Source organism: Berghia stephanieae, chromosome 1 (genome assembly GCF_034508935.2).
Source record: "Berghia stephanieae isolate SIO BIC M18660-M18661 chromosome 1, UCSD_Bste_1.3, whole genome shotgun sequence".
NCBI classification, from domain to species: domain Eukaryota; kingdom Metazoa; phylum Mollusca; class Gastropoda; order Nudibranchia; family Aeolidiidae; genus Berghia; species Berghia stephanieae.
The window spans coordinates 130174594-130195275 of record NC_088360.1 but is presented as its reverse complement, the minus strand read 5'-3'; the positions used below and the strand labels follow the sequence as shown (position 1 = coordinate 130195275).

General features: G+C 34.0%; 1 protein-coding gene across 1 annotated transcript; it reads right to left on the bottom strand.

The window, feature by feature from the left end:
* Positions 1-1205: 1205 nt before the first annotated feature.
* Positions 1206-20592, bottom strand: LOC144963171 (uncharacterized). The gene is made up of 12 exons (XM_078896893.1): positions 20252-20592; positions 16866-16969; positions 16074-16201; positions 13792-13885; positions 12621-12751; positions 11095-11309; positions 8396-10122; positions 7663-7826; positions 6742-6890; positions 5552-5751; positions 4560-4653; positions 1206-3263 (listed from the first exon to the last, which is right to left on the bottom strand). Exons 1-12 carry the CDS (start codon positions 20441-20443, stop codon positions 3111-3113), a joined length of 3351 nt encoding a protein of 1116 aa, XP_078753019.1. The 5' UTR covers positions 20444-20592; the 3' UTR covers positions 1206-3110.
* Positions 20593-20682: the final 90 nt, after the last annotated feature.

Sequence of the window (20682 nt, the reverse complement as noted above, 5' to 3'; positions counted from 1 at the left end):
AGAGATGATTTACAAGGAAAAAAATTATCCCAAAACTATAAATATACATTTGACTGTTTCCCTGCCAGCCAAGGACTCCGGCAGGGTCAGAACAAAACTAAGTAATCTCATTCCAAGACAAAGACGGAAAGCAATTAGAAAACAGAAACAGCTGGATAAAAGACAGAACAATTACCTCCCTGCCTACTATAGGAGGTCGAAACCCCACCCAGAACCTAACGGCACATGTGCTGAAAACCCATTTTTTTTAAAAACAAAAAACAGTTGGGCAAAACCCAAGTAGTCTCATTTCAATTCATGCACAGATAGCAATCTGGGAATTCTAATACAAGAGACAGCACTGGCTGTAAAAGAGGTTGTCTTTTTCTTTGATGATATTGACCAAGGCAAGATTATCCAGATAAAAGGTTGAACAGTAGTAGAGTAGATGATAAAAAGAAGGTTAATCTCTGTACCTCAGCTGAGACAGATCCAATTTTCACCTATCTGTTAGTATTTTTCAATCCCAGGCTCTATCAGACCTGCTAACCCTTCACATAACAAAAAGTGGAATCAGAACGCCTGAAAATAGGAATTTGAGACAAAAAATAGGAATTTCACCTCTTTCTTTTTTTGCTCTTTTTTCTTCTTACCATTATTATCATTTTTGAAAATCGGAATTTTAGAGATGATGGCGGAATAGTACAAAAGGGAAGAGTGAAAATAGGAATGATCCCGCCAAAAGCGGAAGGGTTGCCAGTTATGCTATATTCTGAAGTAGGTCTAACAAAGGTTTTGTAGCATTTTAATTTTATTTTTCCTCTCAATCTTTGTTCTGGTTTGAATATATCTGTCCTGATGGGATCCTTTGTGCCAGGATGGGAATTTTCAGTGGAATCTTCTGTTCCCTACTTGAACCAATCCCCTTTTTTTTTCTTTGGTGCTTTTGACTTGAGATCTGAAACTTTTCTTTATAATCTTCATTTTTCCTGGTGCTGAAATTACTTATATTATGAATATAGCAAGCGCAGTAAAACCCCTCAAAAACAAAACAATTAAAAGCTGTTTTATAAGTTTCTTCTGATGAAGCATAAAGTAGAGATAAAGGCACAGAATCCCGGCCAAGAGTGACACACTCTAACCATAAGAAAACAACAATGAGCAATTTAATATTGGATTACAAATCTGGAGAAAAATTTAAAAATTAAACATTAAATGCTTCAAAATAGTTATGTTATCTTTTATTTCAATTGTGCACAAATTAACATTAAAAAATATATCTAAAACCCATATACAAAAATTCAACTTAAATGTGTCATACAAAGTCAGTAAATATTTTCTAAAAATGATCTGAGGCGTGTTAAATAGATGAGGCAAAGCTCGTAAAAAAATTTTAAAACGGGGAAAAAAATAGCTTAACAGGTGCTTCACATTGCACAAGCATTCACCAGCTAGTTGAACGGTTGAATACTAGTGCAATGCAAAGTACCAGCTTATTTAGCTTTTTGTTTCACCTGCGGTTCACGCCTCAGCACCAACACCCTAAAAGAAAAATAGAGAGCAAACAAATCACAAAATTGAATTTAAGTTCATTTGGGATATTCAACAACAATAATAATGACAAATGACACTTGTATAGCGCATTTGCAAAATACTGTTATGCTCAACGCGCTTTACACTTATTAATGTTAATAAAAAATTGCATTTCTTGTCTCATAACCCCCACACACACACACACACACACACACAAGCACGCATAATGTAAACTCACACAGCCCCACAAATAACATAAGTTGCAGGTTATCATTGCAAGAAAATCAAACTCAAGTCTGATCCACTTCTATTTTCAACCATAAAGACCATAACCTGATCATTATAATCGTTTTGTCTACTTGCAATGACAAAATTGCCACATTTCATTATGTAAAAATTTGTCTCCTTTTCATAAATGGCCTAGAGATTCCTGACGGCTCAGTAGAGCACTTGCTTACACAAAAGGACTGAGATCAATCCCAGGTGAAGTCGGGATGTTTTTCTGACCACCCCCCCCCCCCCCAGTCCTCCCAGCAGTGATCGGGTTGCTGGGTCTGTTAGATCTGGTGGAAAGTACTTTGTGATTGACTATCGTCATATCCAAAGGGTAGCAAAACCTTTTGCTATTGTCCAGTTCTCGATAAAGACACTGGTATAAACTCCAGCTCCATGGGCTAAATGGATCTGAAGGACTTCTTTTTTTTTTTTTTAAATCACATGAATGACCAATCTGGCTATCATTTTTACGCCTCTTTTAAAATAAAGGGGTTCCAATATCTCAGTTGGAAGAACACTCTTTTCACACACAAAGGAACTGGAATCGAAATCAGCTGAAGCTGAGATTCTTTCTGACTCCCTGTCCACCCAGCAGTGATTGGGTAGCTGGGTCTTTTACATCCAGTGGAAAGTTCATTGCGATAGACTAGCGTCCTATCAAAAGGGTAGCAAACAATTGCTTTGTCTTGATTCACACTACAGAAACCAGGGTAAACTCTGGCTCCATAGGTCTAATGGCTCAGAAGGAATACTTTTTGATTTTTTTTTTTTTAATTTAAAACAAAGGGACAATGTGACACAAATAAAAACAATTAGCTTGGTTTCTCTGGTCGAAACCTTTGACAACTATTAAAGGCTATTGAGAAATGACGAATGAAACTGGGAATTGCAGGAAAAATGCTTTTATACTTTCGTTCTAAGGTCTAGCTCAATTTATATATCATCATCAAAAATATTAAAATTAATGAAAAACAAAAATTGGTGTCAACAGCCTTTTGATTTAGAATGCTGTTGGGTCTTAAAAACAAAAATAAGAAGAAAAAAAGAGCCACAAAACCCTATTTTTTCCGATCTTGGCTCCATTAATAATGCCCATTTTCTTCTCTTTATATTTTCAAAAATTACGAATATCAATATATGTTTTTCTTATGTTGGCATTTAGTGATCCAAGCCAAATATAATACAATAATCTTTGTAAAGAAATATTTACGTAAATCAAATTTACATTCAAATAACTTCTATTTCCATATTCATTCTCATGTCTGTATAAAAAAAAAAGAAGAGTGAGAATCTCCTCAGACTATAGAAATGGTACAATGCAGCTATTCATCTTCATCCCAATAAAAGACAAATGGATTATTTTCTTCTTCTTCCTCTATATCCTCATTCTGTTTATCTTCATCATGCACAACAATAGATGGGGAGAACAGTGACTTGGACGACATTCTACTCAAATCGATCCTGCTAGTGTTTCTCTGAAATAAAAGAATAAAAGAAACAGAGGTTTCAAACTAACCCTTCTGGTATTTCTCTCTAAATAAATAAATACAGTGCAACACGCATTCGACGAACTAGACGGGGACAGCTGTAAGACAAGAGACACAAACTGTGATGTAGCCTACTGTACACGTAAACAATCTCAATGTTTGCACATCCGGTCTTGCAGATTCATGCCCTTTTTTGTTGGCAAAAAGACAAACAAAACACACCACCACATCATACAACACAGCACGCAGGATAACATGGTAGGATGTGGGGGAAGCAGTAAGAATTGGGGGGGGGGGGAATAGTCAGATTCAGGCTATAAGTTCACGAAGGCTACAGCACAATGCAACTTGCTCTGTGCTCTCTCTCTCTCACTTAGTGTGTTGGCCCTTAGTCTCAGTTTAGTTTGTCGAAACCATTTGTGGATACCTTGAAAAATTTACTAAGACAAGGAATGACATAATTTGGGAATTCCGTCCTTGTTCGTTGGACCAGTGAATTTGTCAAATGCATGTTCGACGACCGCATGTTGCACTGTAAAGGTTTTGAATGTAAATATGAGATTTTTAAAAAAAATACTTCGAATTTCAAAAGGAAAAGTAACAAAACCATCTAAGCAGCAAATTCAAAAGTCAAGAGTTGAAAATATATTGAGCAGAAATTTTGTCATCAGTACAAAACAATAAAAATATTTTCAAAATCACAAGACAGCTCGATTCATAGAAAATATAACACATTTCAGTCAGAAACAATACCAACAGGTAGCTTTACATACTAGAGGAAAAATTAAAACAAAATTATCATCTGAAAGTGCACGAAACAAAGCCAGGCAAAGCAGAAAGAAAAATTTTAAAAACAAAACACCATGTTATCATTACACCAAAAAGGTTACCTGATTTAATGACTATATTCTTCACAAGGGTACATGTTTCTCATGAACCCTCGTCTATAGCACAATACACAAACATTGAACACAAGAAGATGAGAATATAGACATTAGATTAGCTCCATTTCTTTCTTTTTTTTTCTTTTTTTTAAATTTGAGATGGTTTTTTTTCCCTGTATTTTTCTTTCTTCTTTGTCTGGCACACTTTTTCAGATCTTTATCTTACTCCAGTGTCTGCTCCCTAATTGATCTATATCTATAAAATTACCAGTAAATCATAGTTTGAAACAGAAACATAATATGGATTTAAAATAGGTTCTATCAATGCTTAAGTCAATCAAAAATGCATCTGTAAGGGGATTAAATCAATCTTAAGTAAAGCCAATATAATAACAGTTACCATTTGTGTTGTTGAGTTGCTATTAGTCTTGGTGTCAGTGGAGTCTCTTTTGGCTTGATTCATCATGGTGTGAATATATTTGTCTGCTGCTTGCCTGATGAAAACGACAAATAAGTAATTTTTTTTTTTTAATTGGTCAGAATACACTATGGAAATATGAAAAAAAAAAAATTCAAGAGAAATCAATGAGTGTTTTGATCGAAAGGTTCAATACAAATGAAACAACAGCAACAGTGGTATCTTGATCTCTCTTGAAGCTGTTATATTCATTCTTGTTTCTGACATTTTACATCATGAACACAATGATTATCAATCTATAGAAACTTGTTAGATGTGATAGCAATAGACCACAGAGAATAAATTGTTCAGATTTTAAGAAATAATGTAACATATAACAATAAAACACGACTACGGAAGATGACAAAAATCAAATCAATATTCCAGCAGATGATTCAAGTTTTCCACAGACAGGAATACCCAAAATTACACTCTCTTTCACCTCCCATCTTACTCACAAGTAGATAAACATTCAATGTATTAATTCTTTCATCATCATTTCAAACAGTGACAATTAATATCAATTTAATATAGTCACTCTTATTTATGACAAATAAAAGGTATTAAAAATGAAATTGGTACACAAAAACTCGTCTGTCAAGCAATGGGAACAATATTGATATGACAATCTAGCTGCAGCTTTTGGATAGCTGGATGGATAATATCAACAATGAAGATCTGTGGGAAGCTGCCAGCCAACAACCTATAAACATATAAATCAGAAAGAGGAAGTGGGAATGGATAGAAAAGCTGCCTGTGAAATTACAAGACAGGCTCTTGCATGAAATACCTGAGGAAGAAGACCAGAGAGGCCAAGAAACAGTTGGCGACGGAGCACGATGAAAGAAGCAAAGAAAGGCAGATAGACATAGAAGCAAGAGAAGACAGTCCAAGGAAGAATCAAGCTTAGGCCTAAAGTCAAGTCAAGTCAATACCTGATAACAGCGACTGGTGTGTCATTTACAGTTTGATTGGTGGGTTGGTAAGTGGGCGTCTTTCTGGTGGAGGCCAGTTGTGCCCTTAGTTGGGTTCCCGGAGTTCCAAATTTGGAATTCTTTGCCATTGGTGTGATGAAGTTGTGATTGCTGCCAAATATCTCCGAGTCATCCTTGTCAAAGTTTATGTTGGTAATCACCTGAATGGACAATTGGTTTAAAATTTATGAAAACGTAATGACTCAATGGGGATTTTTATTTGCATTATAAAAAAAAAAGTTTGGCTGTTCTATAATCCGTCCCTTTTGCAACTTTGTGACTAATATCAATGGTCAAATACCTTTCCCAAAAGACAACTGAAAAGGAAGGAAGGGGGTAAAAAAAGGAGCAGAACTTCCAGAGGTACATATTCACTGTCACCCGTTCAGTGCAGGTTTACAGTAATGGTTTAAGCCAAAGCTAATTTTATTCCAACAAGAAAAAGACAAAAAAAGTTTATATCACCTCTGTCTAAACGGGAAAGTTATCACTGGAACCTTCCATGATCAAACATTCATTTAGCAAAAACAAAAATTAAAGATAAAAGCAGCCCTACTTACATTTGTTAGAAAAAAAGTTCATTTGTAAATGGCATACTTGCCTACTTGTAAATTTCAAAATCAGTAACCAACATAAAATTCATGAATCATAATTGCTAAAATTCAGCAATATACCAAACAAAAATGCTAAAATAACCTTTTATATGTAAAATAAAATTTGTTGTTGGCAGTCACCATTACGAGTTAGCAATCGTCTTAGCTATCATGGGTGTGGAATTGAACTGTAGCCTTATAATTTTAATGGAAATTTTTTCCCCCTCTCTAACACTCTGAGAAATTGCTTTGAAATCAAAATCTGTATATTCCTTCTATTTCCGTAAACCTGTTTGTGTCACTGTATCTCTATAACAATTACAAACAATCCGTAAAGTAAAAATTTTTAAAACAATTTCAACTTCCTCATTCTCATTGGTTTAGTTTTAAATTCAAACTCAATTTTCTTTAAAAGGTGTATCCTGACATATTACCAGATAGATGAGGTGGGTCAAAACATTCTTTTTTCTTTTTAACCACCAAAAAACACAGACAATAAAAAAAAATATTTATAAATAAAAAGCAGCAAAACAAGATGTTAATAAAAATCCAACTTACAGGTATTGGTAATTTTCTAGAAATATATGGAGTGCCCTCAAATGGGTTGTCCTCATAATCTTCATCCTGCTCATTCAGGAACTCCCGTATACCTTCTTTCCTCTTTAAAGTCCCTTTGCCCCCACGAACAGGTTCACCTTTCTGCCTGCCTGTATAACATAGGAAAACTTTATTAATGAGTTTAGATTTTTTTAAATCTGTAAATGAGATTGTTCACAGTTAGTATTTTTTGCATTCATTTTAGAGTTTAGAGTGACGACAATCTTTTACAGACGAGGAACATGATTTAAACTTTTCATGAGCACACCCGATATCCAGGCAAATCTGGTTCATTGTTTTGATGGAATGAATTTCTTTCCCACTTTGGCACTATTTCATACATACCTTTTCTCACTGAATCATTATCATTATTATAATCTTGATCCTATCAACAACCCTAACTGTAAATAATACAAAATAGTGCAACGGGGTCAATATGGGCAATCAAAAGTAATACAATTTTTAAAAAAAAACAGTTTGTGTCAAATCTGACTTGATACCAAAGCATCATCAACGATAACATGGGTCAATCGAAGAGGAGAATGTGTTATTTAAATATCTTTTATTTAAAAAAAAAAAGATTAATTAAACTGATGGGGGAGGGGGGGTTCAGCTTATTAGTGTTAGTAGATAAAGATTTTAAAATAATCAAAATAATAGCAATTATAACAAAAAGTAAATAGTTTCGGAGATCAAAATTTTATCAACCCGAGTGACAGAACTCAAATTTACTAAGAATTACAGAACAAAGCTATTTTTTTCTCTCTTAAAATTGTGAAAATTAGCTGTAATTTTTTATCTGCCATTCAAAGAGAAATGAAATATCTATTGGTAACTAGTACTATATAACTAAACTTTGGGGAGAAAAAATCTGGACAGCACCTGAAATTGTTCTGGCTACTTTCTTCATTTCTGGTAACTTTTTGGTCTTCTGTTCCAGGTAGGTTGTATGGTAATACCTGCATTCTATCTCTGTTTTCGACGACACAATCGTAGACACTCGAGACCAATAGTTTGAAGAATTTGCATCCACGGATCTTAAAGCCCTGAGGAGATAATATTAGGAGTGGAGTGTAGAGCAAATGAAATAACGCTGCAAGACTAAATAGTAGTATGACAAAAGTGGAATGACTAAACATAAAATGAAACACTTCACAGTGGGCGACGATTCACCAGGCAAAGCAACACTGAGGTCAGCACGATAACACTGTGTGTATATGTGTAGGCACCTATGAATGATGTGGTTACAGGACATTATTAAGGACAAGTGGGGTATACCATAATTTTTTTTTTTAACTTGTATGCTCAAAATTTCTTACTCATAAAGTAATTTGTCCATGCAAAGTTTCATTAAATTAAATACACCTTTCATCTTTTAAAAAATGTATGATCTTTATGTAAAAGGTTTGATTCAGTAAATAAATAAATAATAATAGGTCCAAGCAACATTGCTAAAAACCCTTAATAATCCAATCCAATCCAATGCAATAATGTAAGATAAATCACTTGTCCTTTAAACTGGTAAACAAAAGAGATATATAATATAATAATAATATTGATGAACAAAGTTAAGAAAAAAAAAGAATATATGATATATCTGAGAGTAAACACCCACCTTTCAAATAAGTCTTTTTCTTCAGCTGTCCATGTGCTTCCAAGTTCATTCTCCGTTACTGCTGATAAGGAAAGCTTTCTCCTTTTCCTGGCTGGCTCCTTCTCATAACTCTTGGGTGTGGCGTCTTGATGACGTTTCAAACAAGACTGTTCTTCGGTGGAATACCCAGTGTCATCACTGAACGGCGATTCGCAGTACCCTCGCTTCTTACTGCTTTGGACACATTTCCTCTTCTTCCAGCTACATGACGTCTCATCCTGGTTTTCTTGGGCAGCAGAATTTGAGCTGGAAGGAGTCTCAGAAGACATCAATATGCTTCTTTTATTTTGCTTATTTATGACTGGAGAGGGAGAAACGGAAAGTTCACAATACCCTCGCTTCTTACTGCTTTGGACACATTTCTTCTTCTTCCTGCTACATGACGTCTCATCCTGGTTTTCTTGGGCAGAATTTGAGCTGGAAGGAGTCTCAGAAGACATCAATATGCTTCTTTTATTTTGCTTATTTATGACTGGAGAGGGAGAAACTGAAAGTTCACAATACCCTCGCTTCCTACTGCTTTGGGTACATGTTCTCTTCTTCCTGCCACGTGATGTCTCATCCTGGTTTTCTTGGGCAGAATTTGAGCTGGAAGGAGTCTCAGAAGACATCGATATGCTTCTTTTATTTCCCTTATTTATGACTGGAGTGGGAGAAACTGAAAGTTTACAGTACCCTCGCTTCTTACTGCTTTGGGCACATTTTCTCTTCTTCCTGCCACAAGATGTCTCATCCTGGGTTTCTTTGGCAGAATTTGAGCTGGAAGGAGTCTCAGAAGACACTGATACGCTTCTTTTATTTCCCTTATTTATGACTGGAGTGGGATAAAATGAAAGTCGTTTGTCTGGCTTGTCTCCATTCATTACCTGCTTTAATATTCCAATATTTTTCTCCACAATTTCCCAATCCGCATGCTTTCGGGAGCGACCATCATTTACAGAGGAGGAGCATGATTTTAACTTTTCACGACCATTCCATTTTTTATGAGGCATATTTGTTTGATTGTTCTTTTCTTTCCTTCTTTTTAAAGAAGAAGGCTCATCTCTTTTATCATTATGTGCTTTCCTTCTTTGCAAAGAAGAGGCAGTATCTTTCTTATTGTTCCGTTCTTTCCATCTTTCAAAAGAGTCATCCATATCAGATCTTGTAATAGCTCTATTTCTTAGGACCATACTGCAATCTAGGACACCATCCGACATGCTTGTATTTAACTCATTATTCGAGCCTGGAACTGTGCGAGGGGACGATTTCCTTTTTGATATATCTGTATCATCCTTTGAGACTGTACATTCGTTCAATGTATCTGATTCTCTCTTTTTTCTTGCTAACCGAGTTTCCATTTTATCAATAAAGCAATCCGTCAAAAACACTCTAGGTGAATTCTTAAGCTTAAAGTCTTTACAATAATCTCCCTTTGATCCATTATTTGTAATTCTTGACTTGACAAACTTTTTACTACCACTCAACATGCTTTTTCCCTTGGAGACTTTTCCTGTGCCATTGAACTTGCAACTGGAGACTGTATCTCGTTGCAGGTTGTTCCTGGTACCAGTGACATGGGTATTATCAGGACTCTTTGTTTCTGTTGATACTTTTTGTTTTCCTCCAGTACTACTTATTGATGTATTCAAAGTGCAATCCAAAATACTGTTGGATAAACTTTTGTGAAACAATGGCTTTTGAAGTCTCTGGATAGAAACAAGAAAAAATAATTATCACATAGATGCTAAAAGGAAAATTTTGGTCCTGCTTGTCAACATAAATGACTTGTGAACATCAAGCCATCAACAGATCCAAAATAAATTTTTGTCAATTATATTTTCTCTTGATTAAATAACAAAAAATCTTAACTTCTTAATTCTATTTCAACATTTAAATTTACAATGCAGCATGTGAAACAAACTATTACCTGGTAAGAGAGAGAAATCTAACAAAGATAGACTAAAAGAACTGTCTATCAATATTTCAGTTCAGGAGAATATGAGGAGACTAAATTGAAACAGTTAAAATACTCTCCATGGTATTTAGGACAGAAAGTAACATCTGGAATGCTCCATAGATGCCAAAATGAATTGAGAGTCTACTCGTTCTAATTGTTCAAGAACAGATGCAGATTAGATGTTCGTAAAAAATAATGATGATAATAATAATAATAATATTATGCCTTTTGTGCCACGATATCATAAGATATCGTCGCCTAGGCATTCCACGAAGGAATATAGATAACTCATCAAACAAAATGTCTGATGTCAAAAGGAATCACCCATGTTGTCCAAGTGAGCAAATTGGGGGTTAATAATCTTGCTCAAGGAGAAAAAAAGAAAGTGCCTGAAGCTGGCTCGAACCCAGGTCATAGTGCAATGCCTTAACCACTCGGCCACTTCGCCCCCCGATAATAATAATAATAATAATAATAATAATAATAATAATAATAATAATAATAATAATAATAATAATAGAACTTTACTATTTAGTTACATGTGCTATAACATTTCATGATAACAATAAAATATACGAAGAGGAAATATGAGAAATCATACTAGTTTGCAAATCTGTGCTTTACACATGATTAAGAAGCCATTCTTAAAAAGAAAGAGAGATCCACAAATCAAAAGGATTCATTTAGTGAATCTGTGAGTAAACCAAATATGTGAGATTACCCTATCCAGTTTCATGAATGAACTAGTGTCCTCCAGCAATGCATTCTCCGCCGGTGTGGTATGAAATCGCACACTGAGCGTGTTAGACTTGGTAGAAATGATGTATCGTTGACCCTGCCATTGTGCCAGGGGAGGTAATGACAAACGACCACTTCGAGTAGTTGTGAAATTTTCAGCAGAGTTGCACCGCTTCACCAGTCCAACAGCAGTTAGAACTGAAAACAAAAAATGGTTATCACCCAGCAGAATTGATATGGATAATCATATTACATAAAAATATATTTCAAATAATTATGATCAATGTTTTGATTGGTAAAATTAATAAATAAATAAACAACAATCCAGGGTTGCCAATTCAGGAAGCAAAAATTTACTGAACTTTTAAGCAAACACATTGACGGACCCTTTCTGAGTGCCAAACTCCAGTGAAGACATTATGTAATTATTTTTTTTCCCAGTTAGCAGATGATTTGAAAATATGGAACATCATCGAGACCAGGAAAAAGTGACATTATGGAGGGTTGTTATTATAGTATAGCAACCAAAAATAGCAGACGGTGGGGGTAAAGTATTTGACGATTGCTGAATAAATGTTATCATTATCATCATAATTATTATCTATGATATTGTTACTATTCCTCTTATTATTATTTTTATTATCACGTTATCATTATCACTGTTATTATTATTATTCAATTGCAAAACATATTTTTTATTTTTACAGGATGTCCAGCAAATATTTCCCCTCAAATTTACTACCTGGAAAAAAAAATTTACTAACTAGGAATTTGAAAAAATAATGTCTGCGAACCAACTACCAATTACTGGGCTTTAACCAATATATATATATATAAAGTCACATCCAAAAATCAATAAAAGTAGGCTAATAAGTAATCAATATTAAATCATCCAACAATTCAAACTTATGATTATCTTACCTCAATGTACATATATATCCTGTTTTAAACATCATGTTTCCTGCTTCACAATCACAATAGGGAAAGTGTTTAGGAGTAGTAATAGTGTAATAATTGTTTTAAAATCCAAAATGATAAACTAGTCTATATATACAATATGTACAATGTTTTTTAATCCAATCTTGCTCCTACAGAAAGTCTAGCTCATGCTGCAGGGTCTTCAATGAGGCCTCCATTGTAGCTAGATCTTGTTTTTTGGCCTTGGCATCTTTTCTTAAAGCATTGCTTTGTACTAAGAGCTCATGGCATTGCTTGGTCCCTCCCTTCTGCTCAGCCTCATCAGCTAGGTTATCTGCCTTCCTTGTAAGCATGTCTATGTCTATCACTAATGATCCTGTCTGTTTATTCATCTGATTTTACTACCTTTGGCCAAATTTTTACCACCTTGGGTGCAAATTTACGGCCATTTACGACCATGATGCTAAATTTACGACTTTTTAACGACTTTACGACCTTGCTGGACACCCTGTTTTAGGTGCTCAAGAGTATTAACAGTAGGTCAAACCAGGGACAGAATGCTATGCATGATTTAAAAAAAAAAATACTTACTAGAATCTAAATTGTTGAGATTCTCTTCCTTCTGCTCACTGTCTTTAACTGCTGACCTTTTTTTACGCATCCCTCCCAGCTTCTTTAAACTATATCCCCGAACATCAGAACACTCTTCATCGATGCTGATGCTAGAGTGAATGAAAAAGCAAAATTTAAAATTTAACTGAAGAGTATCATATTTTCAACATCAAAATCATAACATAATAATGCACATGACATCCCAGAGCAAATATCTTTTCAATTAATTTTTTTTTTTAATGGGATGGAGCAAAGAATCTCAAAAAGTCTGGAGACTGATTTATTCTAGACAAATTTTCTGAAAAATCCTGTACCCCATACAGTTTTTGTTGGGTGCTTTTATTATTTTTTTTTTTGGTAAAGACACAATATTAGCTACATATAAGTACAATAAATTTACTGACCTTAACTGTAGCTACATCATAGACCAATTTTGACTAAACCAATCAAAGCAAAGGTAGAAGAGTGTGGAATAAGGGTAAAAGAAATTTGGCACTTATAAAAATATATTTGGCAGATTTATAGAGTTTGAAAAGAGATATCGAATGTGATATGAAGGACATTATTTTTTCTGTTTTCATTAATTTATCATTATTTTTTTAAAATAAATATTTTAATAACTGAATACTATTTGGATCATATAGGAAAACATTATTATTTTTGCAAGAATGGACAATTTCTCCTAAAATCAGCATTCCGGTCACAGTAGGCAAGCTTCCATGCATGCTTCAAGCTTTGCAAGAAAACAATATGGTAAGAAAGATTTACGGAAGAAAAAAAAGAAAGAAAGAAAACGAATGTAAGAGAAAGGTAGAGAGAAAAGAAGAAAGCAAACTAAAGAATTTTTAAGAAATGAAATCCATTTCTTTAACCCTCTCCTTACCCAACAAGAAGAAAATCATCACATTCATTACGATATAATCAGCATCATATTTATTGACATCTCAAATACAGTCTTTGTGTTGTAATGGTTCTTTTTCTAAACAAAATTTTACTTTTCTTGGAATTGAGTAAAGAAATCTTTTATTTTTGTATTATTTGGATAGGAATTTTCTGGAAAGTTCACGAAAGTGGCTAGTAAGGAGAGAGAGTTAAGACAGTTTCAAGGTAGAAATTAGGGCAGATTGACAAAAACCCCTGTCAAACTTACCTATGTGCCAAATGAGAATAAAAGTTTTCAAGAACTTCCTTCCAATCCGACGGAAATCCATGTGCAAAGGCATCGACTACATTCTTGGAGAAACCTGTCGAAGTTTTTGTTTTCTTCAATTGTTGAAATCAATACATATGCAACAGAATTATATTACACTGACTAGCACCACACCTCTTCCTTACATTTTCCACAAAACAAACAAAAAATTAAAAAGGAACCAAAACGTTTTCTCTTGCCTTAAAGTTAAAGAGAAACAGTTGTATTCAAAGAAGTAATTGAGCATCAGAAATGTAACTAACCCTGATGAGGATACTGAAACCCGATGTAATATTTTAAAAATCGACAAAAACTAAATGATGGATGAAAAGACCAAACCCCCATCCCCTTATTTTTCTTCTTTTTTTTTTTTGTGTACAAATTTCAATCCAGTTTGAAATAAGAATATACAGGAGTTCAATACAATCTGATGGATCACTACTTTAAAAAAAAAAAAAGTCACTACGACAAATGAGTTCAAATACAATGTATTTTTTAATACAGACATAATCAAAGACCACCAAATACCCCAAGAAAAGAGTGGTGCTATCAGCTTTCCCACTCTTGAGTGAATGCACACATTCAGTCCTTTTCTCTAAGTACAACTAGTCATGGAATTCCCTTCCCAACTATTGGAGAAATTCTGACAGATATGAAAAATTTGCTTGTCCATTAGAAAATATTTCCGTCACAGAAGGACACTCATTTTTCTTCTTGCATTCCCTTCAGTAGGACATTACTATGATACAGAGCCATAAACTAACACCAACACCATCCCACACCACACAAGTGTTGCATCTATCATCACCATTAAGCTGCAGCAGTATGGATAGGATTGGATTTTCTTTCATTTTCCTTTACCTTAGATTGTTATTAAACTATTGATTTATCAAAATTTTTATTTTTATGATAAAAATAAATGAGACTTATTGAGCGTTTCCCATGACTAAACTAGGTTCATAGAGATTTACAGATAATGAATATATATACAAACGCAAGTTAAGCTAAACATTGATCAAAGAACGTATGCTAAAATAATCATATTCAAAAATTTTAATTAGCATGGTGCAAAATGAATTGTGAAAAAGCTGGTTTTCAACATAGATTTAAAATTTAAGATATTCTTGATTTTTCTAAATGGCTAAGAAGGATCAAAAATTTTCTGACAAGGCCTTCTGACATCAAAACTAAATATTTACAAATGTGACGATGGAAATTCAACAGGTATTTTCCACACAAGCAGCCATCTGTTTACATTTGTGGACAGTGAATTATTTCCCCTTACGAGTATAAATAGTTCACACCGATTTGCCAAAAAAAGCATAATCCACCCGTGACACACACACTTGCACGACTGTCCGACACATCTGGACAATGGAAATTGAATCGGTGTTAACATCTGGATAGACACAAATCCGACACACCCACACACTAGCTACATGAAAAAGAAACATGTGAAGCGAGGAGAGGTTCGCTGGGACCATATATAAACACATAAATTGAACAGAATCGCTCTTCAGACATTAATTTTCCAAGTAAAAGGACTCTGTCTTTTTTTCTATTAAGCGGTGTATTATTCTAATAGGGATTTCAATCCCTTCCAAGGCTGGAATATGAAGAGGAATTCCAGCCTGACATCCTTTCACAAGTCCTACACAACGCATCATGTACCAGAGAGACGGCCAGAAACCAGCTAAGAAACTTGGACTCTACAAGATAAGCTCTTTGCAAAAATAAACAAATCATGTGGCTCAATGATGTGATAAAACAAAATTCTGTAAATATGTACATTCATCCTTACAAATCAGACTAACTTTTATTGTCAAATAGAAGTGGGACTGGAACTGGAACTTCTTTTTCTTATTTATTATTCATTTTATTGTGATAGTCATACTCTTAGACAGCTTAACAAGCCATCAATTATTGCTGTTTATTATTATTATCATTTATCATGTAACTGGGAAATCACAGGTCTTGCAGACCTCTTATAATATATAAAATTAATTAATAGGGCGATTCTTTGGATGTAGAAGCTGACTCTATATAAAACGCCTGGGTGGTCGGGAGCATTATCAGAAATTTTATTTTATTAAATAAAATCTAATCTCCCCCTTAAACCACACATTACAACAAACACTGTTTGTAGTCATTTTAGCCTTCTATCTTAGACTTTTTTTTCTCATAACGAATGTTAAAAATTAGAGAATCAAGGAGCAAAACACCTTAAAAGTGAAGAAAAATACCTGTTTCTAATGTACACAATTTGTTCAATTTTCCCTTTAGTCTGTAGACTGCTCCAGAGGCTGTTTTCACAAACTTTCGTCTTTTTACTTCTGTAATGGCAGAACTGTGCCAAAAGTCAGTCATGCCTCTGATAGAATTTGTGTAAGTGTAAAAAAATTAATAAATAGGGAGAAGAGCGACACCATGTCAATAAAAAATATGTCTTAGTGAATACTAAGCTGCTAAAATCTGTGAACTGTAAAAAGTAATGTAAAACCTGAATGTAACAGCCGCCAAAAAAATAATTTAAAACATATATATATATTAGATATATATAGAATATGCGGACACACCAACATACCGTGTTTGGTATTTTGTTTTTTCAAAAGCTGTTAGATTATCTTTATGCATTACCTTTTGCAAACAAAAAAATATGAACATTTTCTAAAAGATTAATGTACTTGACTTGAATTCAAAACTTTATGTGAAAATATTTTCAGCACTAGTATTATCAAAATAAGAAAGATACATTCTACTGCCAGCTTTGTCTGATCCCAACCAAAAGTCGTATAATAATAATAATAATAATAATAATAATAATAAATAATAATAATAATAATAATAATAATAATAATAATAATAATAATAATAACACTTATGACAGAGTCATAATGGGGAGGAAACTCTTTAAAAAACAAACTCGCCTTTATAAGTAATAATAAGTTCCACACTTCTGGTAACTAAAAAATGCTTGATAACATCAAAATGTCTATCTCAAACCACTCATTATTCTAACTAAAAACAAAACTTACTTCTTCTGTCCTTCCACACAGACACCTTTGACATCTGGTAGAGGTCTAATGATCCAGTCATACAATTCCACTGTGGGCTGAGATGATTTTTCACGATGTGATAACTGTGGAGTTGAATACTAATAATTTATCATATTCCATTAAAATACATATTAAATAACCTTTGTGCCTCTCTCTTTGAAATAATAAAAAGTAGTCTTTTAAGAATCCGTCAAGAGGCCCATGGACCTGGAAATTATTTCAATTTCTGTAACATTAATTTGACAAGAACAATAATTGTTTGCTACCCTTTGGTCCAATATAGGTGTTTTGCAAAGTATTTTCTAAACGCTGACTGACTGCAGTTTAAGGGAAGATGAGAGATGATCTACAGTGGCAAGATTGAAGACAAAGGTTTATAAACAGCTCGCACAGCATAGAAAGCAATCAACGCTTTGTGATTACTGTTCTAACAAACAATAATGCCACATTTTGTTGTCGATAAAACATGAAAAAGAAAAGATTTTTAAAAAAAAGAAAATTTCTTAAACGAACAACTTAAATTAGGTACTTTGGTAAAAGTCCATATTTGGCAATCCCGCGGTGAGCTGATACTGTCCTAGTGGCTGTGACCCGATTTTTTTTACTGTTGAGTGATGGGACTCATAAAAAGTTCCATAGATTTTTTGTTTATGGTTGGATTTTAATGATTTATGTCTTATTTTCTCCAGGACGAACTACCTTGTTGTTTGGTGCTGTTTATATGTAAATCAACGCCAATTTAGTATGTCTTTTGATCGTGGATAAAATAGGGTATAATTTAGCTTTGGATAACTAAAAAAATAGAAAATTGTAAATCAAAATCTAAAAGTGATTCAACATCTCAACTCTTTAATAAAATTAAATTAGGGTAAAATTGTATATATTGCATTCCTAGAATTCGTTATGGAAATGAAACAGTTTCAGGTCACAAAGTCGGTCAATAAATAACAAAGGCAAATAGAATGATATTTTTCAAACCTTTAAACTAAAATAACTTTATCCTGCTCATCTGATTTTCAAAATTGTGACATCATTAGAATCGTGTTGAAAAGCACTTTATAATGATATAGGTTTCATTGAACTCAACCCACTTTGAATTTTTTACCAAAGTACCTTACCCAAATAAATAAAAAACATTCTAATGAAGTCATGTCTAGAAAGTAACGGTCCCAAGCCCGTAGAAAACTCATGAATGGCACATGAAAGCTGGTGCTTAGATGCTATTTTTAGCTTCTCCGCTTAATCACACACTCTGCTTAAACGACACACTAACCTGAACTCCTAATGGGTGTGCGATTAAGCAGAGTCGACTGTAGTAGTACCAGGTTATATTTTTTTCTTAGGGCTGTTTCCCTTAGCACGAGGAACCTAGACTTAGACTTGACTGACTTAGTATTTGACTGACTTAGAAAAGGGATTATTGGCAGACACCTGTCTGGCAATAACGAAAAGGCCAGTCTTTTGGTTATTGCCAGACACGTTTGATCACATTGACAGAAAGAGTTTATGCACAATGCCAAACTAAGTATGAAAAATACCAAATAATCTGAAAAAATGCCAGTGACAGTAGGGTTCAACATTTGTGATGTCACTTCTCTCGTAATGACGCATAGTAACTTAGTAACTGGTTCTAAACTATTGGAACAATGGCGGACGCCATTGAAATACTTCTCTGACGAGAATAAAAGTGTAGCCCGAAGGAGAAAAACATTATAAATCTGATCATGTTTTGACTTTTATGAATTCTGATCACATGACACGTGTGAAAAAGTTCTCGCCCGCATGAAGAATAAAAAGTACCAATTTTCTTTGTTTATAACCAAGCTGCTCCTTGCTGGGCGGACATGACATCAGACTATTGAATTTAATTATTGAATCCTATTTGTGTCCGGAATCAGTTAATATCAAGTGATATTTAACACAAGATAAAAGTAAATAGTGCACAAATGCTAAATACAGCTTTTTTTAAAAAAAGCAAATAGAACAATGAAATGTAAGTTTGAACTGAAAACGTCAAACTGGCAATTGCACCTTTTTTTTTTCAAATAACGAGAATCATTTTATAGTCCACCAACCATTAAAAATTTAATTACCCTACCTAACTGTTAACTTTATTGATCATCTTTAGTTCCTATAATTTGTTCATTATGACCACAATTTTAGGGATATTGATGACAATGGGGGATTTGTTTATTTCGCAGATGGGTTTCACTTAAGAGGTAATGGGACGACAAAAAATTTGGAGGCTCATTGGTTGAAAAAAATAGTTCTAACAATCACCTAAAAAAGTCGTGACAATAAATATTAAAAGCCGGGATTGGAGGGGGGGGGGGGGGGAATTTTTCAACAGTCTACAGAAGAAGAAAGTAGTTATATTTACTTATTTAGGTGTAAATTGAGTCACCAGGGGGTTCTCGTAGCATAGTGATCTGACTATCAATAAGAATGATGTATCATTGCACACTTGAAAAAAATACAACTAGTCACTCGCTTAATATGTATTCACATACCTACCTGTTTAAGAGAAAGAGATTTTAAAATTTGAGCAAAAAAACCCCTAAAAACAACAAAAAACCCTTTCCTTCTGTTTTTATTTTTTTTTTGGTTTTTGAGCGAGTCTATTTGTTTTCTCCTTGTTTGTTTGGCATTGTTCCGTTTCTGAGCATGAATTTCTTAAAATTGTTTGGGGTTTTTTTTCTAGCTGACCATTTGACCACCCTCTGAATTTTTTTGTTTGCTTGCTTATTTAATTTATTCTTTTATTTATACATTTTGAGATTGGAGTGGGGACGTACATGACAATTTGCAATATTCTATAGAAAGGTAGGTACCAAAAGGGAGAGAGAGAAAAAGATTTAAAAGAAAGACTCTGTAGACTGTAGAAAAAAACAAACAAAACGGGCGGAACCAGAATTCAAACACAAAGCATCGATTCCAACAAGCCTCATACGACTTTCGACCATGATACCCACATGAATGCCGACGCATATTGTGTATATATAATATATAAGTATAAGTATTTAGTGACCTACTACTACTACTGTCTATCTTCTTATCCATCACAACTTGATATTTCTTTATAAATTTCTAAATGTAGAGCATTACTAAACTTTTCATATTCTGGAATGTGTCTGGCAATAACCGTTCATCGTTGATATTGCCAGATAGTAAAGTCACAGTAGTCAGTAGTACAACAAGTCAACAAGTACAAGCACAGTCAACAGTGAAGTGAGTGTCCGGCAATAATTCCAATTTAATAATAATCGAATCACAGCGGAAACTGAAACTATGGAAGTGGAAGTCCTGCCCTAAAAACAATTGGCTATACTATAAAATTAAAATGACTCTATATATTTAAAACTCACTTTACGATTGCCATTTCGTCTGACATCACGATATTTTAATTCTACGTCTGAGATGCTTGATACTGATGAGGAAGAGAGACGCCTTCTTCGGCGTGAAGTGGAAGTTGAGCCGCTGTACTCGTCCACTTCTCTGCCGTAGAAACTGGAGGACCTTGTATTCACTTTCGGTCGATGCTCCAAATTATTGATCATCTTTAATGTGAAAACAAAGTGTTACGCATTATAACTTTTTAAAGTTTAATCTATCATCATCGGTTAAATAAAATAATGTTTAACTTTAGATCTTTATTAGAGGTTTCCAGCCAGTCGGAAGCAAAACAAGTTTGAATTCGGTATATTGAAGTGTTGGGTTATTTGATCGCTTTTACTCGATCGACGACCGAGCGCCAAGCCACGAGTCAGTGCTCGATCTCAATGCCGGAAGAGCGAGT

Coding starts and splice junctions, on each gene's coding strand:
- LOC144963171 (XM_078896893.1), bottom strand. CDS start 20,443: ATGATCAATAATTTGGAGCATCGACCGAAAGTGAATACAAGGTCCTCC. Junction 16,970..20,251: donor GACGAAATGGCAATCGTAAA/GTGAGTTTTAAA, acceptor TCAACTCCACAG/TTATCACATCGTGAAAAATC. Junction 11,310..12,620: donor TCTCAACAATTTAGATTCTA/GTAAGTATTTTT, acceptor TTTTGTTTTCAG/TTCTAACTGCTGTTGGACTG.